The sequence below is a fragment of the Asterias amurensis genome, chromosome 19 (assembly GCF_032118995.1).
Source record: "Asterias amurensis chromosome 19, ASM3211899v1".
Lineage (NCBI taxonomy): Eukaryota > Metazoa > Echinodermata > Asteroidea > Forcipulatida > Asteriidae > Asterias > Asterias amurensis.
This window is the reverse complement of record NC_092666.1, coordinates 2603259-2628061: the sequence shown is the minus strand read 5'-3', so window position 1 is coordinate 2628061 and position 24803 is coordinate 2603259. Positions and strand designations below refer to the sequence as shown.

The 24803-nt window shown below is 38.4% G+C and overlaps 2 protein-coding genes across 2 annotated transcripts; both read left to right on the top strand.

Annotated features, from left to right (window-relative positions):
- The first annotated feature begins 6884 nt into the window (after positions 1-6884).
- On the top strand, positions 6885-13145 carry LOC139951809 (uncharacterized). The gene is made up of 8 exons (XM_071950876.1): positions 6885-7041; positions 7599-7715; positions 8575-8916; positions 9393-9746; positions 9986-10342; positions 10780-11121; positions 12194-12445; positions 13015-13145. Exons 1-8 carry the CDS (start codon positions 6930-6932, stop codon positions 13143-13145), a joined length of 2007 nt encoding a protein of 668 aa, XP_071806977.1. The 5' UTR covers positions 6885-6929.
- On the top strand, positions 12675-24337 carry LOC139951499 (adhesion G protein-coupled receptor L3-like). The gene is made up of 15 exons (XM_071950432.1): positions 12675-12924; positions 13699-13815; positions 14303-14490; positions 15145-15191; positions 16079-16226; positions 16678-16784; positions 18094-18190; positions 18959-19109; positions 19522-19588; positions 20061-20127; positions 20408-20493; positions 20916-21042; positions 21334-21375; positions 22518-22599; positions 22750-24337. The coding sequence occupies exons 3-15, from the start codon at positions 14314-14316 to the stop codon at positions 22773-22775; spliced, it is 1224 nt and encodes a 407-aa protein (XP_071806533.1). The 5' UTR covers positions 12675-12924; positions 13699-13815; positions 14303-14313; the 3' UTR covers positions 22776-24337.
- The last annotated feature ends 466 nt before the right edge of the window (positions 24338-24803 follow it).

Here is a 24803-nt window from a genome sequence, read left to right as displayed (position 1 = left end):
CGTCACTGGTGATGAACGGAACGGCGTGCTTATCAAGAACTACGACGCGTCGTCTTGTGTCCGGACGTCTACACTGACTGTTGAGAACTACCGCAAACTTGGTTACACGGGCTCCGTCTTTGTTTGTTCAACCTCGACCCCTTCAAGTGTGTCAAGATTGACAGCCAATATCACCATTCCGGGTAATACGTTCAAGCTCTGATACATGAGATACACTTAAATTTTACTTTAAGGGTCTATGTACTTTTTGTAGGACAAAAAACACAATGTCCACAGAATTACACTAAACTTTACACAGTTTGAAGATAATGATAGTAGAAAGCTCCCCTGAAAATATTACTTGCTGAGGTGCTGTAGTTTTTGAAAAACTAAGTCCAACAATGTCATGGAAATAATTTTCGTCTCAGTGATCATGAGTCGAAAATTATTTTAGCATGTAAAAATTGAATTTCATGACATTATTTTACTCATTTCTCAAAAATTACATCACCTCAGTAACTAATATTTTAAGGTATGCTTTTTACTATCATTATCTTCAAACGGTGTAAGTTGAATGTAAATCTGTGGACATTGTGTTTTGTGTTACAAAAAGTACCTAAATCCTTTAAAGGAACGTTACAGAATTGGTATTGGTAAGAAACAAAAACAATTAAATGTTGTTAACGTACCCAAACCGTTATAATTCGATGGGAAATCCTTTTTTTATGTTTCAAGCTATCAACATCTCCAGTTTGTTGGTCATTACTTTTTAGAGTTCTTACCAAAGTAGGAGCATACCTTTAACCTTGGTAGAACTGCAAAAAGTACAACTTTCGTTTACATAACACAAATGGCGGCGGGGTTCAAAATCTGCCCGCTTGAAATCGGTGACGTCACGACATGTGTTGTTCGTTATAAGTGTCTTACTCCCTTAAAATTCTCACCTGAAAAGCGCTTAATTTTGAAGTGATTGACTATTACATTTAATTGCTTGAACTTGAAAATTAGTCCCAAATTTGCAAGACAGTTTTGTATTTACAAATAGGCATCGTCAAAATTGCAGCAAACAACACAACCATTCAGTAAGAGTCTGCACTATGAATTCTTTTCCAGCGGTGCAGTTTTAATAATCTTCCAAATCCATGTGCTCTAAATCGCTTAAAATTAACTTCACAAAACAATGTTGATCACTTATTTTATTTTTTTCAAATACTTCATCCAGATCAACCAGAGCTTTATACATGGAGCCTTGGAGACAATGGCACGGTTGACCTTTTGAATGACGAGTCCTGCGACAAAGCTGTGTTTACAGACGGGACGATTAGCTATGAAGGTTTCAGTACCATGATACCTGCACCCCAAGTCGTTGAGGATTCATGTGCTGTTTTTAACTCTAGATACACACAAGTGATAAGTTTGGGCAATTACAAAGATTCATGTGTATCAGACGTTAGATTCTGTATGTCTACTGGATACACATGGGCAGTGTGGCTTCACATTACAAACGCTCGATCATATGGATATCCGAAAAATATTATAAGCATAGGGGCCGATGAGTACAGCAGGTTTACGTTTAGACTATGGCTTACTAGTGACTTGAAGTACATAGTTTGCTCAGTATACAACAATGATACCTACAACAACAGGGGTATTGATGTGACCAGCCTTGTTGAAGACGGATCTTGTGTAGATTGTCCATGGTTCCATGTGGCATGTTCTGTTAACCTAACAGCTACGAACGATGTAGGTAGAGTTAAAACGTACGTTAATGGTGCCAGGATCAATGGGTCTACTGACAGTTTCATTGATGACCTAGAATTTATTGAGGAGGGGGTATATTTACTGCCCGGTTACCTTTTTCTTGGGCCCTATTATAGGGACTACTTGTGGTATAGTGGAAGCAAGTTTGCTTTTAGTAACTTAGTATTAATGGACGGTCTCCCAGGTGACGTCGGCATTGAAAATATCTACTCTTGTGGATCAATGGGTAAGCACTGCTTTTGTAATGACTTTCATAGGGCTTAAATCCGTCAATCTGGGAACGAGGTTATACAACAACTACACCTGATGTTGGTTTGTGGTATGTGTCTAGGTGAACCAGAGTTTGTTCTTTAGACTGTCTTAAGTTGGACATTTCTCTAAAGAACAAACTAGACCTGGAAAATAAACTGAATATATTCTCATACCTCATCGTGCAGTGCCTCAAATCCCATATAGGCCTACACCTGATGTGTAAAGCTAATGTACGTTTTGTACTTTTTGTAACAAATGGGGCATGAGAAACGGTACAGGTTCACAGCGGTGACCATTTGTCATTTAACTGGCGAAATCGTAACAACGAAGTGCACATCTTGGTGCATCTACAATATTTCTATTTCTAGATCCACAGAAGATCGAGATGGCGTAAACTTGTAATAACCACCGCATTGCAAATTGCGCCACCGGACTGAAAAGAGATGGAGACCGAGAGACACGAGCCTCAGAACTTGGTATTGATGTAGCTTTGTTCATTTATCCCTTCCAGAATGGGACTTGAAGCTCCGTAGTCTGGTGCGAGTGATGGAGGATGTCAGTCAGTTCGATCTTCAGTTCGTGTGTGCAGCTAGTGCTTCAACAGGACCATCCATTGCTTGGCGCGTCTATAAACCAAAACACCAGGTGGTGGATGACGTCGCAGATGACGAAGAGAACGGCGTGCATATTGAAAATCAAAACGTCTCGTCGTGTGTCCGGACGTCTACATTGACCGTTACAAACTACCGAAAGCTTGGATATTCTGGCTCTGTTGTGACATGTCTGGCCTGTTGTTCGTCGAACAAAACTTACAAATCAGCTAACTTGACCATCGAAGGTACTGATAATTGTTTTGTTTAACCATTTGCTGCTGTCACATTTTAAAGCTTGCTTTACACATTTTAACACATCATTGTCTAAAAAGCACTTAACACTACTGGTAATTACTCAAAATGTTTACGAGCAACGGAGAGCTGTCGGTAGTAAAAAACATTGTGAGGCAACGTCGTTTTTGAGAAAGATTTGTGAGTGCTCACTACTTTTTGATTCTGAGAAAGGGTACAGGCCTAAAGTCTTTCTTACCTGAAAGCACAAACATTTATGCAAGGTTTTTTTTCTCTTTCAGTATTTCCTCGCCACTTTTATGACCAATCGATCCCATTTTTTTTAATTTCTTTTTTTACAGATTTTTTATTTGGTGCGTATGTTGGGATACACAAAGTCAGAATTTTGTTCTTAGACAAAAAACCAAACGTGTCCAGTGCCTTTAACCCTATAGAACACAACGTTCAGCTGATAAGCCGTTATATCCTAAACTGGACCATGCCGAATGTCATTCAACATGGGTCAGTGATTTGGTTAGATATTTCGTGTTTAAAATCGATCTTCCATTGGTCAGTGGTTAATGCAGGCAATTGATCAAAAAAATAAAATAAAAATACGTCGGTTGTTTTACTCTGGTCAGCTGTTCGGCATTTAAGGGCAGTTAATTGAGAAGTGCACTCAACAATCTGAATTCTTCAATTGGGTTTTTACCCATATACACCGATGTGTATTAGCACTGTATACTCAGTACTTACCCGATTACTGTGGACAAAATTCATAAGGGTATTACTCGGGTGTGATTCTAACCGACGACCTTATTTATTATAGAGCAGTGTCAAACCAGCTAGACCACCGAGATTGCCCGGTGGCTAGATGCAGTTAGAATCATATGTTTTAGCAGTGGGACTGCAAACGATTTAAATATGTTAAAATCTATAATTAATCTGAATTCTTATCATTTTTATTGTACATATTGATTTTGTTTATCTCTTTCCTCAGATCAACCTGGGTTATATCAGTGGAGCCTTGGAGGTAATGATGCAGTGGAACCCAATAAACATTGCAGCACAGTGGACTTTGAAGATGATAGAGTTAAAAGTTATTATGGTGAAGAGAATCCAAGTCTGGTACCTGCACCTCAAGTTGTAGAGGAATCATGTGCTATTTTGAATCCTGCATACTCTTACATGGATCTTGGCAGTTATGAGGACACTTGTGTATCAGACTATAGATTCTGTATGTCGACTGTGTATACTTGGTCTCTGTGGTTTAAAATTGAAGGATTGTATGCGGAATATACATATAGTTTTGTTAGCACTGATTATGACAGTAATTACAAGTCGAACTTCAAGCTCTGGATCACAAAAGACTTGAAGTTTATGGTTTGCTCTGCATCAAAGAACGGCATATCGAAAGGTTTCAGGATCAGTGGCTTAGTTGGGGAAGGAACCTGTAGCGACTGCCCATGGTTCCACGTTGCATGTGTTGTTGATATCGAAAATGATGTAATCGATACGTATGTCAATGGAGTATTGTATGATGATGGGTTTTATGGTGACTTTGACTCGGAACTGCTTAATTTGTACTACACTAGCTCTGTCAATGTGCACCTGGGGGAGTCTTCAGGAACTTTTTTGTCGTTCTTTTCTGTACATAGAAGCAGGATTGCTTTCAGTAACTTGGTTTTAACAGATGGAAACCTCGGTGATATAGGCGTATGGAAACTGTTTTCGTGCGGATCCCTAGGTAAGTGTTAAGCCCGGTTAATACTTCTTGCGAATGCGAAGCGAATAATGTTGTACTCCATAGATGTATTAGTAGGGGTTGGTTTCAGTATCTTGCGTTTTATAACGGATGGAAACTTCGGTGATGAAGGTGTAATGAAACTGTTTTCGTGCAGATCTGTTGGTGAGTAATAAACTACATGCATTGCGGGAAAGTTGCGGTTTTCGTGTCTTATTTTGTGTGATGCTAAGAGCAAAACAAATTAACTGTGATTTTACAAAGTATGCATAAAGGTGCTAGCACGGCAGCATAATTCATTGAGGAGTCGTTTAAACACCCGGCAAAGGGGACTTGCTGTTGTTCTTTCCTTTTCTGAAAAATCAACCACAAATAGGTTTGTATGTTTTCAAAAGGTAGCAATTGTTTACTTTAACCTTGAATCTACATTGTATAAATCTTGTTTGCAATATTTTGTACACATTTTTAACTCGATCACAACACTCAAAATGTTGTTTCATTTGTCTTCAATTACAATTATTATTGGACACCGAGCACAATCATATGTTTTACTCATGCAATATATAATTTTGTTTAAGGCGCCAAAATTCATCTAACTAAGGTTCTCATCATGCCATGGCGCTCGATTGTACCAACACTAAGACATATTGGCAAGTCATTCCAGAGTGTGACGTTGATCCAGCATGCGAAAATGACCTATCGCCCAATCATGACTTCCTACTCTTAGTCTTAGGAACATAAAACATGGCTGGATTGTGGTCGACCAGCTGAGACATTTGCATGTCAATGCCAGCGTATTAACACATTATTAATTTCTACTCAGATTGGTCTCTGAAAATTCGAAGTCTTATCGAAGTGACCAAAGTAGTTGACCCATCACATCTCCGGCTCGTGTGCACAGCTAGCGACAGTTCAGGTCTAGAAATTGCATGGCGAATCTATCACTCACAGTGCAACGTCTGGGAAACCCTGCGAAACGGTACAGACGATAGAATAGTCATAGAAATGAGCAATGTCTCGTCTTGTGTCCAGACGTCTACCTTGACAATACTCAACTATTTTGACCAATTGATCAACGGTTCGATCGTCATGTGTTTAGCTTCGAGCCCTGGATCATCTGAAAACCAAACAGCTAACTTCACCATTCAAAGTAAGTGTTGAATTTTTCACTAGCAATCATGCACTGACTTGTTTTAATGTCTCGTTGGGTAACCCAAACAACAATTTATTCCACTTCTTATAATAAAGATTTTTGGAATAAAGGACATCAATTGAGCTCTTTCGCACATTTATTATTCTACGTAGAATTTTTGAAAACTTTGTTCCATTTAGTTTGTGCGAAGGTAAAAATGCGTCAATATGACGTCACGTTTCGCCAAACACTTTTAAAAGTATCTAAGCATTTAGGAACGGCCGATACTGTTCCTGAAAAAACACTAGCTGAAAAATACATTGCTTTCGACAACTGGGCGCATTTCCATGTACAACCGGCGTCTTGAATGTTTTCAGTGCGTCTCACAAAATGCAGTACTTTATTATTGTATATTTGGTTTGCGGTAACACGATGTGTGTATCTACTTGGCAGATAGAGTTTGTTCTTAGAGAACTGTCTTGCTTTATTCTACTACCGCGGAGTAGATGTTCGGGGGTTCGGGAGACTTTAGCTTATAGGATTGTGGTTAACTGTACTACCGCGTAGTCAGTTCTTAAATTGGTCTTAACGTTTCGACCAGCTTGCTCTAGTTCTCCTGACGATGACTAGAGCAAGCTAGTCGAAACGTTGAGACCAATTTAAGAACTGACTCCGCGGTAGTACAGTTAATCACGATCCTATTAGCTAAAGGAGCAATCCCAGCCTATTTTCCATACTATCCGCCCGGGTAATAGTTAAAAAGCAGGACAGTTCTTTACAGAACTGAAAAATCTTCCGAACCTCCGCGGTTGTAGAATAAAGCAAGACAGTTCTCGAAGAACGAACTCTACCTGGCAAGTAGAAACACACATGGTGTTACCGCAAACCAAATATACATTGATACCTCACCATGCAATGCCTCAAATCCTATATAGCTTATTGTTATTACAACTAAAATCAAAGATACAAATTCGTAAATCTGTTCACGATACTACTCTAACGTATTTCAGAAGACGACTCCAGTGTCCCACGTCAAGAGTGGAGTCTGACAGCTCTACATTTGGAGCAAGTCTCGCCATTTGAAAACCAATCAGAGATCGTTTTCCAGTGTAAAGTAAGTGCCATTGGTGCTTCGTTCATCACATGGAACGTCTGTCGACCACAATGCAAGGCATGGGAGAATTTAGGTAACCAAACAGATGATGGTATACGTATTGACGAGGAGGAGACATTATGTATGAAAACATCCACTCTGACCATCTTCAACTACCGGGAACGAGGTTACGAGGGTTCGGTCATCTTTTGTTCAAGCTCGACACCATCGAATTCAACTCACCTGATGATACCAGGTATTTATAAATAATATAAACAAAACGAAACTGTTAGATAACACTCTAATACTTAATATATATTTGGTTTGCGGTAACACCATGTGTGTCACGACTTGCCAGGTAGAGTTTGTTCTTAGAGAACTGTATTGCTGTGATTTTACTCCGCGGTAGTAGAATTTACAGCAAGACAGTTCTCTAAAAACAAACTCTACCCGGCAAGTAGATACATTATGGTGTTACCGCAAACCAAAAATAATTTTGATACCTCACCATGCAATGCCTCAAATCCCATATATTGTACTCATTAACCCAAAGAAATGGTTGCTATTGTACGGCCCCGATATACATGAAGAACACCCTGTTTTTATTTGTTTTTATTTTATTATAATCCTACAAAACGAAGCGCCCCCTACGTTCGTATTTGTGTTTCCCGCTCTTGGCATCATTATCAATGTATCCCACTTGTTATATTTTGTAATCCTACATAACGAAGCGCCCCCTACGTTCGTATTTGTATTTCCCGCTCTTTGCATCATTATCAATGTATTCCACTTGTTATATTTTGTATGTTACAGATAACTTTGGAAACATTACCGAAAACGGGACATTAAATGTATCTCTTATACATCTACCAGCGGCCACTAATTCTTCAATTGATTACGCAATTGATTGGGCTCACTTGGTGATTGCAGGTATTTATAGTTTAGGGGATTTATTAAAATTGCTTATAATTATTACCTAAAGGATTTGTTCCCACTATAAGATTTTTCAATCTATCCCGCCTGTCTTGCTTTATGTCACAGATAACTTTACAAAATAATACAGAAGGCTGGTATTTATTTCGTACATTGAGCCCTATTTCTTTTTAGCTTTTGAACTTTTGAAAAGTTTTGCTTGTTTTGTATATTTGTCATTACCGTTTTATTAATAAGGGAATCAATGTGTGTTGAAGAGGTTTTCAACTAGTGGTTTAATCCCAATGAGGTCTGGTTCTTGATAATTTTACCGAGACGAAGTCGATGTAAATTATCAAGAACCAGGCCTCGGCGGGTTTAAACCACTAGTTGAAAACCGATTCAACACACTTTGATTCCCATTCATAAATACGTTTTCGGTCAAAAAGTAAATTAAATGCAAAAATCTTAAATTATTCAATAATTTCTTTCAACACAACACCCCTCCAGCTATGTAATGGTAAGGCCCTCGGGTAAACAACTCCTTATAAGGGAATGCTGTGCGCGTCGCGCGTATCGCGTGATGTGGCACAACTGTTTCAGCCGTTGCTCTCGACCAATAGGAATGAAGAAACTGTCTTATATAAGCACAGGTGCAAGCTCGCATGTCACGCTCATGTTTCAACACTTTTTTTTTATCATAAACAAAGGTTTATACACACCCACGTGACGCGCTCTCCACCAATAGGAATAGCGAAACTGTCTGAGGTATTTATGAATGTTTGTTTAACTTTATAAAGTACAGCAGCTTTGGGGCATTCTTTGATACATGAAACTTTATAAATGCAGTTGTTATTATATTTGCTTTATTAATTAGCGGACACAAATTCTTCGGATGTACGGATCCAGTGTACAGCAAATGCAACCGGCAGTCCGACCATTGCTTGGCGAGTCTATCAATCTAAATGCGGCATCTGGGAGCGTTTGTTGCGGAGTGAAATGAAGGGTGGAGTCTCTGTAGAGCAGCGTAGTTTGTCACCATATGAAGAGTTGTCCACCCTTACGATAACGAACTACCGTGAGCGAGGTTACAGTGGCTCTGTAATCGAATGTGCTTATTTTACACACGGCAATTATTCTGAAACAGTAAACTTCACCAATAATAGTTCATCTTTTAAACCAGGCAACAATCTTGTTACGGTAAACTTCACAATTGATGGTGAGCAGCTTTAATAGTTTCAGTCTTATTTTAGGATAAAGTAATACATGTTCTTCTTATCGATACTTTTCGAGGACACAATATTAATTTCGAGTGTTTGGAGTCAGTTCAAGTGCATGAAATGATTTCGGGTGCACGCAATTATTTTGAGTGCATATAACATTAGTTAAAGCTCACACATTGAGATTTAGTTCATAAAATATTTCAGTTGGAGCATACGAATCGCTATAACTGCAATAAAAGGTTTTCTATGCACAAAGCTATTTCAAGTGCATGAAATTGACAAAATGCAAACGATAGTACGAGGGCACAAAATTATTTCGTGGGCACGGAACGATTTCGTGTCCACGAAAGGATTTCCTGATGATACTGAATACATTTAGAAAGTCACGAAATAAAGAACTAGAAGTTATTATATTTACATTATTGCCCCTGATCCGTAAGTAACACTTCAACAACAAATAAATTATTTGCAGATGGTAAATCCGACGGACCAACTGAGGACTGGACTCTCCAACTTCACAGTCTAGAACATTCGACAGACAACATCAGTCAACTCGACCTTCAGCTCTCGTGCACAGCAAGTGCATCTTCCGGCCCGTCCATAGCTTGGCACGTCTATTTCCCTCTGTGTGGTGTTTGGAACACTCTACATCAAATGACAGAACTTGGTGTGTTGGTAGAGGATCGTGCTACATCACCCTGCCTGAAGACGTCAAAATTGAGTATCTCAGACTATGCTGAACGCGGTTATCAAGGAGCGCTTATTGTGTGCACAGCTTATGCAGCTTGGAAATCGGCTAATCAGTCTGCTAATTTGACGCTACTTGGTAAAATTTCAATATCTTGCCAAGCCTAATTTAAAATTCTAGTCAAACTATACTTACCTTTTTGTAAAAGTAACCGTTTAGGTACTCCAATTTGGGATTTTGGGAAGGTGGCAGCAGACTCGGTAATATCCGCATTCTCAAAACTACGTTAACAATGGACATTGGTATATCTGCTGCCACCAAAGTCTCCCATTATATTTTTAACCACCTGAATAATGTTATTTTCTTGTACATTGTAGATGGTCGACCAACAGTAGTGCCATTGGAGTTAACGCACCTTGAGGTTCCTAGACTTGCACAACTGCATGTAGGAGTAAATGATTCAAATCTGCAACTGTTGTGCACAAGTTCTAGTGACATAAACTCAAGGATTGTTTGGCGAGTCTACCAATTGAGATGCGGTACCTGGGAGAGTTTTGAGCTCAACTCCAAAAACGGTGCCATCCTTGTGCATAGGAGCCTTTCGTCTTGTGTCCAGACGTCAACAATGACTATTTTAAGCTATGTGGAAGAAGGCTACCATGGCGCTGTCTTAGAGTGCTTAGTGAATAATCCTCGGAATTCTGCAAACTATTCGGCAAACTTTACAATTCCTGGTATGTATTAACTTAAAGGCAATGGACACTATTGGTAATTTCTCAAAATGATTATTAGAATACAAACTTAATTACTTGGTATCAGGAACGGAGAGTTGTTGATAGTATAAAAGATTGTAGGAAACGACTCCCCCTGAAGTAACGTAGTTTTTGAGAAAGTGGTATTTCCCCTCTCAATATTTGAATCTGAATAAAAGACTTCAAGCCTGAAGCTTTTTTACGCACCTGCAACTTCGAAGAGCAATTGAGCTCAAGTTTTCACTGATGTGTTATTTTATGCATGTGTTGGGATACAATTTACCAAAGGTGTCCAACCAGTGTCTTATACATGTAATTGGACTTCAAGTAACCAATATTCTGTATTTTTAATGTAAATAACACTTTCAATGGGAGTTGTGTTTCCCTTACAAGACCGCTGTTACTCTTTTCATTTTCAGGGAACGAGACTGATCAAAGCCACGAAAAACAGACTATAGAGATCGACAGCCTAGTAGAGGTCACCCAAGGAGTCGACCCATCAAATAAGCAGCTTCTGTGTACCGCCATTGGTTCATCAATTCAGTGGCTAATTTACCTCTCAAACCTGACGTCATCAGTGATCAACGATACTGACAGGGGTGTGCTCATTGAAAGGAACAGGGTGTCATCCTGTGTTTTCTCATCCACGTTAACCATTTTGAATTACCGTGAACATAGCTATGCAGGTTCAGTTGTCACGTGTACAACCTCGATCCCTGCTAACACTGGAAATCATTCAGCCAACTTCACTCTCCCTTCAAGTAAAAATTGACTTATTTTGTGCTTGATATGTGTACAGTTTTGTATAAGCTTGATTATTTGTTTTTGCTGATAAAAGTGCGGTTGCTTGTGCTGCAAGTAAAGCTGACACTGGTGATGCAGTTAATGTTGTTTTAGATTTTGCTAACATTGATGATTGTGTCTCTGCTTCTAGATTTTTCTATGTTGTTTCTACTGCCAATACAGATGTTGATGATGACGTTACTATTCATGCTGTTATAGACTGTGCATGCCTCGCACAATATTCAAGATGTTTGTCCACACCACAGTTTTGCTATTATGAGAGTAAAAGTCAATCTGTGTTGAAAATACCCGTATTTCACTCTAGAAAGAGTTGTCTGTCATATATGGCGCTTTGCAAGAGTGGTGTGGCAGACAACCCGAGTGACTTTTCACTCTTTTACATTAAGAGAGTTACTCCTCTTGAAAAGTTTTCCATCAGTTCCACTCATGTAAAAAATAAGTTGTCTCGAATGTAAACGAGATATAATCAACTACAACATCAAGCTGTTTTCATGTTTTTTTTTTCGAGACCAGATCTGTAGTCATGATGTTAATTTCTCTTTACGATTAACTCCATTTCTGGGGTTCAATTTGCTCCTAACACACTACTTATGTGAAGATCCGAATTTGACTAAACTCTTGATTTACAATTATTGATATATAATGGTATAGTAGCGCCACTAGCCGATAAAGTATTTATAGACGACATCATTATTCGGCAAAGACTTTTGGCCGCCTCATCCTAAAATTGTAATGGTGGGTCTATTCCTGGAGTCGATACCTTCACCTTTTCTCTTTCAATCGCTGCTCTTCTCAGCTCTGCTACGCTCTACCACTCCACTTTGTGACGTTATAAATCCAGTGCAGCTAAGGGCGGCCTCTGCCTCGAATTGTACTTTTAAGCATACCGTCTATAACTGCGCCGGGTAGGCCTCCCTGTCTCATCACATGGGCGCACCACTTTGACTTTGCATGGTCACCTGTGACAAATTTAGAGACAAATGTTATGTTATCCAAACAAAATTGTTGTTAATTGTTTTTTGCCGACAGGATTGGATGAAGAAAACCTCCAAAACGCAAAGCCTGGCCTTACGTTGAAACACGTCACAGAGGGAGTTAACCAATCAGATATTCGCCTGATGTGCAGGGCAAACACTGTTTCAAACATTGCTGAGTTCAAATGGAAAGTTATTCAGCCAGTTTGCCGATTGCAGACACCTTTGCTTAACTCAACTGAAGTAGGTGTGCTCATAAAAGAGTCGTCTAGTGTACGCTCATCGACGTTGGAAATAACAGACTACCGTGAACGAGGCTATGGTGGCTCCACTATTGTGTGCAAAGCGACTTCTGCAGACAACAGTTCCACGAGTTATTCCGCTAATTTTACAGTTCAAGGTTGTATTATAACAAATATTATGACCAACGTGTCCAAAGTTTGTATGACAAAATTGACGGATGTTATCACATATTATACCCCCCCCCCCCCAATACAACAATAAGTAAAACAAAACATAATGTGTTCAATAGTTGAATTGCTTCAGGCTAATAGTGAGATGTTGGGATAGTTGATATAGACAAATGATTTTCTTAATATTGAACTAACAAAAGTTGTTTGTATACAGCAGGTATTCCTAATGGAGAAACACCCTCGGGGAAAAACACAAATTACTTAAACGATGGAGATCTTAATTATATTCACCAAGCCTTCTTGCAATTGGAAAGTGAAGATCATGGCAGAAATATTTGTGGGGCAACGAGAATTTACGAAGAAGAGGAAAAAGGTTTGTAACAATTCAATAGTTCTAATGTTGTATTATTGGTCCGATCAAAATTGTACTGATAATTGTACCATACGTTACAATAATATTTAGCATGCATCACCGAACTCCATTTCCCGCCTTCGTGCATCACCAATCTAATCCGCATCATCAGAACTTCAGCAGCATGCAGCATCAGAGTCAACCTTTCTCCAGAAGACAATCGGATCGAAACGCCGAGTTGAAACCAACGGTTCTTTTCAGAACCACCTTACTCATTTAGAGATTATCAATGCATGGGATGTTGCAAAACTTACTATTTATTATTGTATTATAATAATTTACCAAGTATATCTATGGGCTGGTTCACCTGACGTGTCGTCGCCGAGTAGTTAGGACTTCCTGGCCATTAACTCGGGTGTTTCCAAACATCAGATTTTGGTTTCAAATCCCAGTCGTGGTACTTCGTTTCCTCGAAATTACTGATTTCGTTGCCACGAAATAATTTGTTTTTGCCTCGAAGTAACACATTTCGGGAACGAGATAATATTTTGAGGGAACGAAAGATTATTTTAGGGGAGCGAAATAATTTCAATATTAATTGTTTTACCAGTTCAATATGTTTTTACTTGTCCTTTTTGGGGGTCCGTAGAATTACACCTTCAGGTTAAAAACAATGTTTAAGCTTAACGTATATTAATTTACTATCGGCTCTACAAGTCAGTGGTCACATGCCGAGTTATTATGAACTACACGAACAAGTTTCTGATAAAATTACCTTTTTTTTTCTTCTGACAGTTGTAACAGTCTTTGTCCTGAACGCCAAAGTGGGTGAATACAACAATATTGATACTGAATTTGACAATCAGCTTTATTCGGTCAAAATCCCAAGTATCGAAACGTCAGACGGTAACTGTAAGTGTATTATAATAAAACTGTATTGTTGTTTAAATAAGAAAGTGCACTGTATCATTTGATGAACAATAGACTCAATAACATGTTAAATGTGGTTGCGTGACAATTGTTTTTTTAAGAATCGTGCCGTTTTACTGAATATCCACCAATAGTCGATCTTTCTCGTAATTAGTGTTCTTAATAATGTGTTCATGCTCGCAACTGCGTAAACAATGGAAATTTACCTGGTAAATCTGCTGTTACCTAGCGTTCCAAAGTATCCCATTGTGTCAACTCTACCAATCCAACACCTTTAAACATGACGCACAACTTTTCCTGCTGACCCACCCTCTCTCTCTCTCTCTCTCTCTCTCTCTCTCTCTCTCTCTCTCTCTCTCTCTCTCTCTCTCTCTCTCTCTCTCTCTCTCTCCCTCTCCCTCTCTCTCTCTCCCTCTCTCTCTCTCTCTCTTTCCGTCCACTTTATCTCATTTGTATTCTTTTTTTGCAGTGATTGCCGTTATGAGCGTGTATAAGTCACACAATAATGGCTCGGGATCAAATCACAGTGGTGGAGATTTTGACGGAGCGCTGACTTTCGGCAGCAGAATAATTGAAGTGTCTGTATTTAGCGAACGTGGAATTGAAATCCTCGACTTCATAGATTCAAATATCAACTTAACATTTCCCGTCCACGGGGTAAGTTTGACTGGAATATTGTTTACATGAAAATCTATATTAGTAGGCCTACAAATCGCGTTTATTTGTGTGTGTCTTTGAGAGATATTAGATGGATTGCACATAGTAAGCGTCATCGCCTGCAATCGTTTGATGACGAACCATGGAAAAGTGCACGTGGATGTTTGCACAACTCGCTGATGATAGTCTTTCACTTGTGCACGTTTCATCAAATATGGCGGTCGATGTCGTCATGTGGAATCCATCTTTTCAGTTCAATTTTGTACTCGCACTGATTGGTAGGAAAGTGGGCTCATTTGAAATACCTTATATGGAGACCAATGACAAACCAAAAAGGGAAATTAAAAGGACTCCGTAGGCAATTTCTAAGACCGGGGTGCTCCACAGGGAGTTTTTGTCTACGAAGTCTATGTGAAAATATTGTGTAGAGGGACAATTGAAAGAGCAAAAGATGTATTAACAGAGGTACACACAATTAGGGAATTGGTGTGTTTGGGAGATAATTCAATTATTATCATTCACACTGATTGGCAGGAAAACTGGGTTATTTTGGATACATTTTTATATGTAGACTCAGGACAAAACAAAAAGGGAATTAAAGAGGAAGGACAATAAATGCTATTGTCTTAAATTAATGTTTGTGTTTATTAACAGATGAACGAATACGAGCCAGTTTGTTCCTTCAACAGTGGAAAAGACAGGTGAGTTTTTTTTCTATACTCGATGATTTCACTTTTCAAAAGTATTGTTATACTCGCACCAACACAAATCTTGCCTTTGTCGTTCTGCTCTTACAAATTGATATTTGTACAGGATACTAACAACAAAAATACTAGAATTGAATTCAGAGTTGAGTTGATTTTAAAGGAACGTTACATAATTGGTTTTGCTACAAAACATTTGTTGGCAGTGTGAGCACTTAATGTAATCCACCACATACATAAAGTTTGAGAGCGATCAGCCAACCGATTACACATTTTGCATGACATCGATGCAAAAAAAAATGAATAAAACGTTCACTGAGCGATAAAATCTAAACACGAAACTAGGTAAGTTATTTCTCATCAAATATGACATTTCAGACAGAAATATTTCAAGGGAATGTTTTCTACTATCATCATTAGGCCGTGTAAGTTTGATGTAAATCTGTGATCTTCACGATTTTGTTTCTTACCATTTCTGTAACGTTCCTTTAAAGGCAGTGGACACTATTGGTAATTGTCAAAACTAGTCTTCTCACTGGGTGTATATCAACATATGCATAAAATACCAAACCTGTGAAAATTTCTGCTCAATTGGTCGTCGAAGTTGCGAGATATTAATGAAAGAAAAAAAAACACCCTTGGGCCTTGTCGCACCATGGTCACACGAAGTTGTGTGCTTTCAGATGCTTGATTTCGAGACCTCAGATTCTAAACTTGAGAGGGAGCTGTTTCTCACAATGTTTTATCAACCTCTTCCTATTACTCGTTACCAATAAACGTTTTATGATAATAACTATTTTGAGTAATTACCAATAGTGTCCACTGCCTTTAAGTGATTGTTCTTTAGTCATTGAACGGTTTTTTTTACTACATCTTTCATGCAGTGATTGGGCAACTGAGGGGTGTGTTGTGTCGGACTTCAATGGTTATGAAGACGCCTATTGGAACGACGATGGTGAAGCCATTTTTAACATCACTTGCACTTGTAATCATCTGACACATTTTGCTGTCCTGTTGCAACTCGGTGATGAGGTAAAGTGACACAAAATTATATATATATATTTTTTAATTCACGTCTTAATTTTTCTGTTTTATTTTCTCTTCGTTTATTTTAATGATTCAACTTAAACTAATGATCAGCAAAACATTGTGTCTGTTTGAAAAAGTGGAACATATTATTATATATATATATATTTTATAAACGGTGAACTATTTTTCACCAGTAACGTAGCCAGCGTTATTCTAATAGCTCTCTCTATAAACATACAAATCCCCTTTACAACTTGCCTTTTACAACACCCATAGCAATGGTTGTAACCACTGCTAAACAATAAAAACTGAATATAAGAATGTTCTTTGTTAACTATGCACAAATAATTCGGTTTTGAAAAATGTAAATAAAACGGTGACATATAGAGAAAGAAGAAACACCTTGGTAAGGTTGTACGTATCATCGTATCTTATTCACATAATGTGTGTACAGGGTGAAGAAACATTTGATACCTATGTGTTGGATATCCTGACTAAAATCGGACTGGGATTCTCCATTGTGTGTCTTGCTGTGACTTTGATAACATACACAATGCTTCGGTAAGTATTGACGATTATGTTCGAACACAAGAGGGCGCTTTCACAAGAGAGTTTTAATTTAGTGAGGAGAATGTCAGGGGACCCGTCTCGTCTAAGACCTCTGGGATGAGCTGATGAGCTAAACTGTGCAAATTCTTGTTCGGAATGTAGTGTTGCATGGTAAGAGCGATTGCTTTGCAGTCGGCGCAATCACACAATCAACTACATCTACACCTTTGGTAATTGTCAAAGACCAGTATTCTCACTTGGTGTATCCAAACATAATGCAGAATATAACGAATCTGTGAAAATTTGGACTCAATTGGTTATCCAGTATTGCAAGAGAATAATAATGAATGAAAAAACACCCTTGTTGCACAAATTTGTGTTTTCAGTTGACTTATAAAATGCCTCAGGCCTGAAATATTTTAATATTTGTGTAAAGAAATTACCTCTTTCTCAAAAAGTACGTTACTTCAGCGGGAGCCGTTTCTCCAGACAGCTCTCCATTACTCGATACCAAGTAACTGTTTATGCTAACAATTATGTTAAAGGCAGCGGACACTATTTGTAATTACTCAAAATAATTATTAGCATAAAACATATCAATTGGTAACGAGTAATGGGGAGAGGTTGGTACTATAGAACATTGTGAGAAACGGCTCCCTCTGAAGTGGAGTAGTTTTCGAGAAAGAAGTAATTTTCCACGAATTTGATTTCGAGACCTCAGATTTAGAATTTGAGGTCTCGAAATCAAGCATATGAAAGCACACAACTTGGTGTGACAAGGGTGTTTTTTATTTCATTATTGTCTCGCAACTTCGATGACCGATTGAGCTCAAATTTTTACAGGTTGGTTATTTTATGTATATGTTAAGATACACCAAGTGAAAAGACTGGTCTTTGACAATTACCAATAGTGTTCAGTGTCTTTATGTAATTACCAACATAGTGTCCTGTGCCTTTGAAAAACAAATCAAACAAACCACCGAGGTTTGTAACTATGGTCTAGTGTATGAATTGACGGCTTTGGCTACAGCTACAGCTGCGGCTAGATCATGCATTGTAGTGTATGACATCATTAGCAACACCCTTAAAGCAACGCTCTTATTAACCGTAGCTGTAGCCGTCACATGGGATACAGTCTTTGCCAGGTTTTGTAGTTCGGTACCGCATTGCTTCAAAATCAGTGCGCCACCGGTTTTGCTTGCGCTCGAATTTTACCAAGAGTCCTTTTTCGTGCGCTATCATTCGCACAGGGACAAGCAGAATGAGCAGCTGCTTCACTATGGGTATGGTTAAGTTTGTTTCCAATTTTTTCTTTCAATAGGCTGATGAAAAGCATCAGGATAGTAACCCACGCTAACTTAGCCTTAGCGTTGATGAGTTCTGATCTAATCTTCTTCTTCATCGACACAAAAAATGAGGTGAGGTTCTAAATAAGTAGCTTCGAGCAAGGGTACTTTTTTACGAAAGCAGATCATTTTTATTGTGGTACTGAATGTTTCATGAATAATCGTCTTCACTCGTCTCTCTTTCTTGTGTTTGTATTTTCCTTGTTTGGACGCATGTGGGTTCGAGTCCCAGTCGTGAAATTGTGTCCTTTAAGACAATGTACAGACTATTGGTAATTGTCAAAATCCAGTCTTCTCACTTTGGTAAAAAAGCACCCTTGTCACACGAAGTTGTGTGCTTTCAGATGTTTGATATCGAGACCTCAAATTCTAAACTCTCGAGGTCTCGAAATCAAATTTGAGAGGGAGCCGTTTCTCACAATGTTTTATACTATCAACCTCTCCCCATAATACTCGTTACCAAGTGAGGTTTTATGCCGATAATTATTTTGAGTAATTAGCAATAGTGTTCACTGCCTTTAAGCAAGACATTCAACTAAACAAGTGCACTTACCGAAAAGAGAAGGGGCTCAACCTGTGTCCCTGGTTAGATTGGCCGCAAATGACGTCACAGCAACTTGTTAACCATGACATGGTGCTATGTAAAAGAATTAGGTCTCTTAATTCAGTAGTCCTACATCTTAAATACTAAAATAATATATGTTAAAGCGCCTATAATTCAGGGTCACTGAGTGACGGATATACGCACTTTTAAGATCCACTTTTATTGATATTATTGTTTCTATCTCTTCGTTTTGTTGTGACAATCATCAGAATAATTGTCTACCTGTTAACTTTCAGGTTGGCTGCACCTTAGTCGCCATATTGCTTCACTTCTTCTTGCTGGCTGCGTTCACTTGGATGGCGCTAGAGGGCGCTTTTTTATACATCAAAGTAACCCCAACATTCCGGTGGAGTATTCGACTTCCTATTTGGCTTCTCATTGGCTGGGGTAAAAAAATAGATTTGCCTCCTTCTTCAGCTTCTCTTTCTTCAGTTGTTCATCATTTATAATATGTTTGGTAACCTGTTTGGTTTGACTATAGGGGTAATTAATAGAGACACTCGAGCAAAACACTCAACCATCATGCTTCGTCCTTCGGATGGGACGTAAAACAGCTGGTCCCGTTTGTTGTATAACCTGTCTCCCAGGTCATTATCTGGTCACCAAAACAAGAAAAGGAGAAAAGTAGAAAGGCACTCGGTTGTACAGATGAAGTGGCCAGGGAAAGCTGGCTTTCTACGGATCTCTCGAACTTAATAAGGGGTATAGACAAGTCTCAACATGATTCCGACCCCGGTCGACTATAGAGAGAGTGAAAGAGTACCTCGTTATTCACTTGTGTTTTGCCTTATTACCACAGGTTTTCCATTCGGTGTAGTAGTTGTCTCAGCTGCCGTGAATTTCAGAGGCTATGTTGGAAATGGCAGGTAAAAGCTCGCAGTTTTAAAAGATATCCTTTTGATCGGGTACTTATGGCTATTAAAGAGGATGTGGCTGCAGCTCTGCTCCATTGCTTATCTACCCGAGTTCACTATAAGGCAGTTGGTACTATCTAACCATGTTATCCAGGGTAGTCCTAAAATACCAGCCATATTATCCAGGGTAGTCTTAAAGTACTACCCAACCATGTTATCCAAGACAGGCTTAAAGTACTATCTAACCATGTTATCCAGTTTAGTCTTTAAAATACTATTTAACCATATCCAGGGTAGTCTTAAAGTACTATCTTACCATGTTATCTAGTTTAGTCTTTAAAGTACTATCTAAACATATCCAGGGTAGTCTTCAAGACCTAGTTATCCAGTTTAGTCTTTAAAGTACTATCTCACCATATCCAGGGCAGTCTTGAAGTACTATCTAGCCATATTATTCTGATGTATACTTTTTTATGTGATGCAGATGCTGGTTATCGCTTGATGACGGGTTTGTTTTGGCATTCCTTGCTCCAGTTATTTCCATCATTGTAGTGAGTACAGTCTTATATTATTTTACTGACCCCGCCCCCCCCCCCCTCCGCCCAAAAAGGGCAGGGGGAACAATCTAATTAGCGTTAAGAACCAAAGAAGAAAAATACACAACAAGAACAAGCAAACAAACAAAATCCCCTCCCCCTTAAAAAAAAATGCGTAACCAAAATAAAAATTACCAGGAAAACCCCTAAAATAAATTGTGTTATATAGAACAATGAATGATTTATGTGGTTTTGCTCTTCACATGTTATATTATTTTGTTTTGATTACTTTCAGGTTAATACGTGTATCTTGATACGGCTCATTGTCATATTCTTCTCTTTAAAAGCAAACAAAGACAAAAGTGAAGCAAAGAAGTTAAAGTAAGTCATTTCACATTGCCAGAACACAACATGAGTAGAACTAAATAATGGTTATTATAAGTAGCGAAAATCTGATCAATTTTACTTGCGCGAAACGAAAGGTTGGTGGCCTGACGTTTCGAGTCCAGCAGAGTCTTTCTCTGTTTTCTTTTAGCCTTCACTAAAGACACTGCTATAAAGGTCGAAACGTCAGACCACCAAGCATTTTGTTACATACAATAATTATATAACAAAGGTCCTTTTGGTTGGTAAGTTGTTTGCAACGGCTAATATATGTTCTCACTTACTTCCCATGTTCTAGCTTGAGCCTATCTTTGAGTAATATTGTTCACACTTATATTGTTTCAAACTGGAGTCAGCTGTATAGTGATAATACATTTTTGTTTTCAAATTTAATCTGTAAAATTATTTTCGTAATGTAGATCTGGACTTCGACTTGCCATCGTTCTGGAGCCTCTTCTTGGATTACCGTGGGTTCTTGGACTCTTCTACACTGGGAAAGAAACTGTCGTCTTTGCTTATGCATTTGTCATCTTTAACAGTTTACAGGTAAAATTCCTTCAAATATGTCTAAACTAATTTCCACATCAAGCGAACAAGTAGACTTTGCAGCCAAAATTCTATGTACTAATAATTCTCAAATGGATCTATTTTACATTAAAAGTATGGAATGACCGTCATATATTGAATTGAATTGAATGATTGCGTGTCGACTCATTACTTTGTCAAAAACTGCACGTTGAAAACATCAAGACTTAACGTCTTTGAAATTGTTCTAAACACTGACTATGTCTTTTGAATGATTATAGTTGAACCTTTGTGCTTTGTTTTATTCTACAGGGAGTCTTTGTGTTCCTTGGACAGTGTGTTTTCGACCAAGAGGTAGGTTTAAGAAATGCAAAACACCTTGTTAAAAAAATTTCTCCTAATATGATAATACTCTAAAGCCCTGTTCGCACTGGACTTAATTTGGGTAAACTAACCGAGCCAACGGGTAACTTGTAACTTTTGTTTAACCCATTTTAAGTCCAATGCGAACAGCCCAGGAAGTTTTCCTCCCAGGTAACTTACCCGACCCGAGTTTAACCGAGCCAAAGGTGTCCAGGAAGAAGCCAAAGGTGACCAGGCCAGAAAGTCCACTGCGGACGCGATCCGACTCGGTTAAATTTCCCATCCGTCCGTGACCCGAAGAAGCTGACATGTTTTGTCATGGAAGGATAAGATTTACGTGACTCAATGTTACGCAGGGGGCCAGCTCGGTTTAGTTTACCCACGGTCTCGGTAAGTTTACCCGAGTCAAATTAATCCAAGTGCGGACGGTGGGAAAGTTAACCCGTCGGAATGTTACCAAGCGTCATTGTTAAGTTACCCAAACTATTAATCGAGTGCGAACACGGCTTAACACTTGTTTCACACGAATCCTTACTCACTGAGAATAAAGATGTGTGTAAACTATTTTACACGTACAAGTTTCAGCTTCTAGTATTCAAGTTTTTGGAAAAAAAAGTGAGGAGAGTCGCGTAAATCCGTTGGACATGCTAAAATACCGAGAGGAAAATATTTTCGTGAAAATGCTTTGCTATTTTCTCAAAAACTACAGCACCTCAGCACGTAATATTTTAAGGGAAGCTTTATATCATCGCTATCTTTAGCTGCGTAAAGTTCAATGTAAATCTGTCAGGTTGTATTTGCTGTGTCACCAAAAAAATACCCAAAGCCTTATCGTGCTTAAAACATTATCCCAGCATCTGTCTTTTCCGATTGGGAAGCCTCTTTACTCCTTCAAAATATTAAAAAATACTTTTCTGACAAACACGGGCTACTCGTAGAGGGGCGGTGTCGTCATGATAAAAGTAGGCCTGTGGCTGGCTGTATTTGTAGCAAAATTTAAATATCGCATTGTCATAATATTTGATACGGTGGTGTGCCTCGGTGAGAGTTCATACATTCTTGTTCTGCTTCAGGCCTGCTTCGATTATGACAGCACAGCCCTTTTAACGTTTAAAGACTTTTTTCATTTTCAGGTGAGGACGTCTTTAAAGTGTAGATCTTCTAGGGTCGAGTCCATCAGTGTCCCTCAAGACTCGACGTCTTTCACATTGGCAAGTAAGTTTGCTTTGTATTATTATAAACAACTAGCAAGTCTCTAAACCACTTTTAACTTTCACACCCCGAACAAACCAACTAACATTAATGTCTAGTTTTTTTTCTACATCTTTCTCTTCCTCTTCTTCTTCGTCTTCTGTTCTACCGAAGGCAAGCAGGCTGTTACGGATCACTAGGTTGGACGTATTTTTTATCGACTCGGGGCTCGATTATTTTGCTTTGGAGTGGAGCTTCGATACGAAATTTAAATTATGTAAATTATAAGTGTGAATCATCATCGTCAACATTTAACAACTCATTTGGTGACCTAAAACATTGATACGGCAAGGCCTCAACTTTTAGAAGATATAATTATCACGAAATTGCGTTAATATTGATAGACTTTAATAGTTTCGTTATACTTAAACTAATTCATGTGTTCACTTAATTTCACATTTATTTCAATACGGTAAAAACACAACATTACACTATGCATATACGATGTAATAGCGAGCAGAGTAGTTTATGGCTTATACAGTCAAATTGAGACTTTCTGGGACGATAGATGGCAGCAGACTTACCGCGTAAAGCCATTGTTCTCATTATATGCGCTTGCTCAGAACTACGCAATGAAACTTTTCGCAAATACTGGGGCGCGCGCGTAAAGCTTGGAATTAGGTGCATTGTGGTCTTGCTGGTATCCAAATTTGATCCATATATATCCCACAATGCACCTCATTCAACAGTCTGCGCTTGCGCATTGGTAATTGCGAGAAGGTCTATGGAAATTTACCAGGTAAGTCTGCTGTCACCTAGCGTGGGAAAGTCTCCCATTAACAGTATGAGGCCGATTTGATAGGCCTATGCTTAGTACTCGGCCTGTTGACAGACATAGACAAGGGGACATACGAATAGGTACAAAACAATTTAAAAACAACAACAGCGCTAAACTAATGAAAAGACTGTTACCTTAAAAGTTGATAAGGCATCACCTCGATATAATTGCTATGAAAGTGCGCTAATATTTGTGTTAGCTTCGTTGTGGGCCTAGATAATTCATTTTATAGGTTACCCTAAACGTATACGGAGTCGCCCCGATGTGTAGAAGATATTTAACAAAATCACATTAATGTTAATTTGACTTTGTTTTAATTTCGTTTTAGTTAGTTTACCCCTATAGGTTCAACGGTAACGCCAGCGCCTCAGCGTGTAGTGGATAAATATTTTTAGAAATTGCGTTTAAATTGTTCGGACTATGTAGTAGTTTACTTGGTAACGATTAATGGGGAGAGGTATAAAACATTGTAAGAAACGGCATCCTCTGATGAAGTGACGTAGTTTTCGAGAAAGAAGTAATTTCCCGCGAATTTGATTTCGAGACCTCAGATTTAGAATTTGAGGTCTCGAAATCAAGTATGTGAAAGCACACAATTTTGTGACAAGATGTTTTTTATTTCATTATTATCTCGCAACTTCGACGACCAATTGAGCTCAAATTTTCACAGGTTTGTTAATTTACGCATAAAGTGAGAAGACTGGTCTTTGACAATTACTAGTAGTGTGTGTGTTAAACTACTCCATAGGTTACCTCACGGCATTGCCTGGTTGCATAGTATGTATCACTTTCGTTATAGGCCTTTACTCCATTGGTTGCCTAGATGTGTAGTAGATATAGTTGTTTGGAAATTTCGTTAATATATTTATTTGACTTTGTGGTTCTTTCGTTCTATATAGGCTTAGTTCTTTTACCACTCAGGTAAACTAAGACGTTAAAACGTATCGCATCGATGTGTAGTTGATTTAAAAAAAAATCATGTTAGTATTAGTTTGACTTTGTTCTTATTATTGTGGTACAAATTTTGCCACTTCATGGAAGCTTAACAACTAGCGATTGGTCGGTCATGCTTAATAGTGTGTGAACTATTGCGTTTAGGGTCCTGCAATTTGTTGAAAAATGTAAAAGGAAAAAAAATGTTTAAAGAATGTGTTAAAAAAACTGAAATGTTTTACAATTTATTGTTGTTATTTATACAGACAGCCCCTTCGGTGTAAAACACAATACATCAGAGAAAAACAGAGAAAAGTATGATAAAGCAGCCACAGCAATCTTACAGGGAAAACTTTTTTTTTTTTTTTTTTTTTAAACCATCGATTGTTTTAATCTCGTATCAAAATCGATTTTTACAATGAAACTATTATGTGAAAATATAATTTCAAAAGGTCGT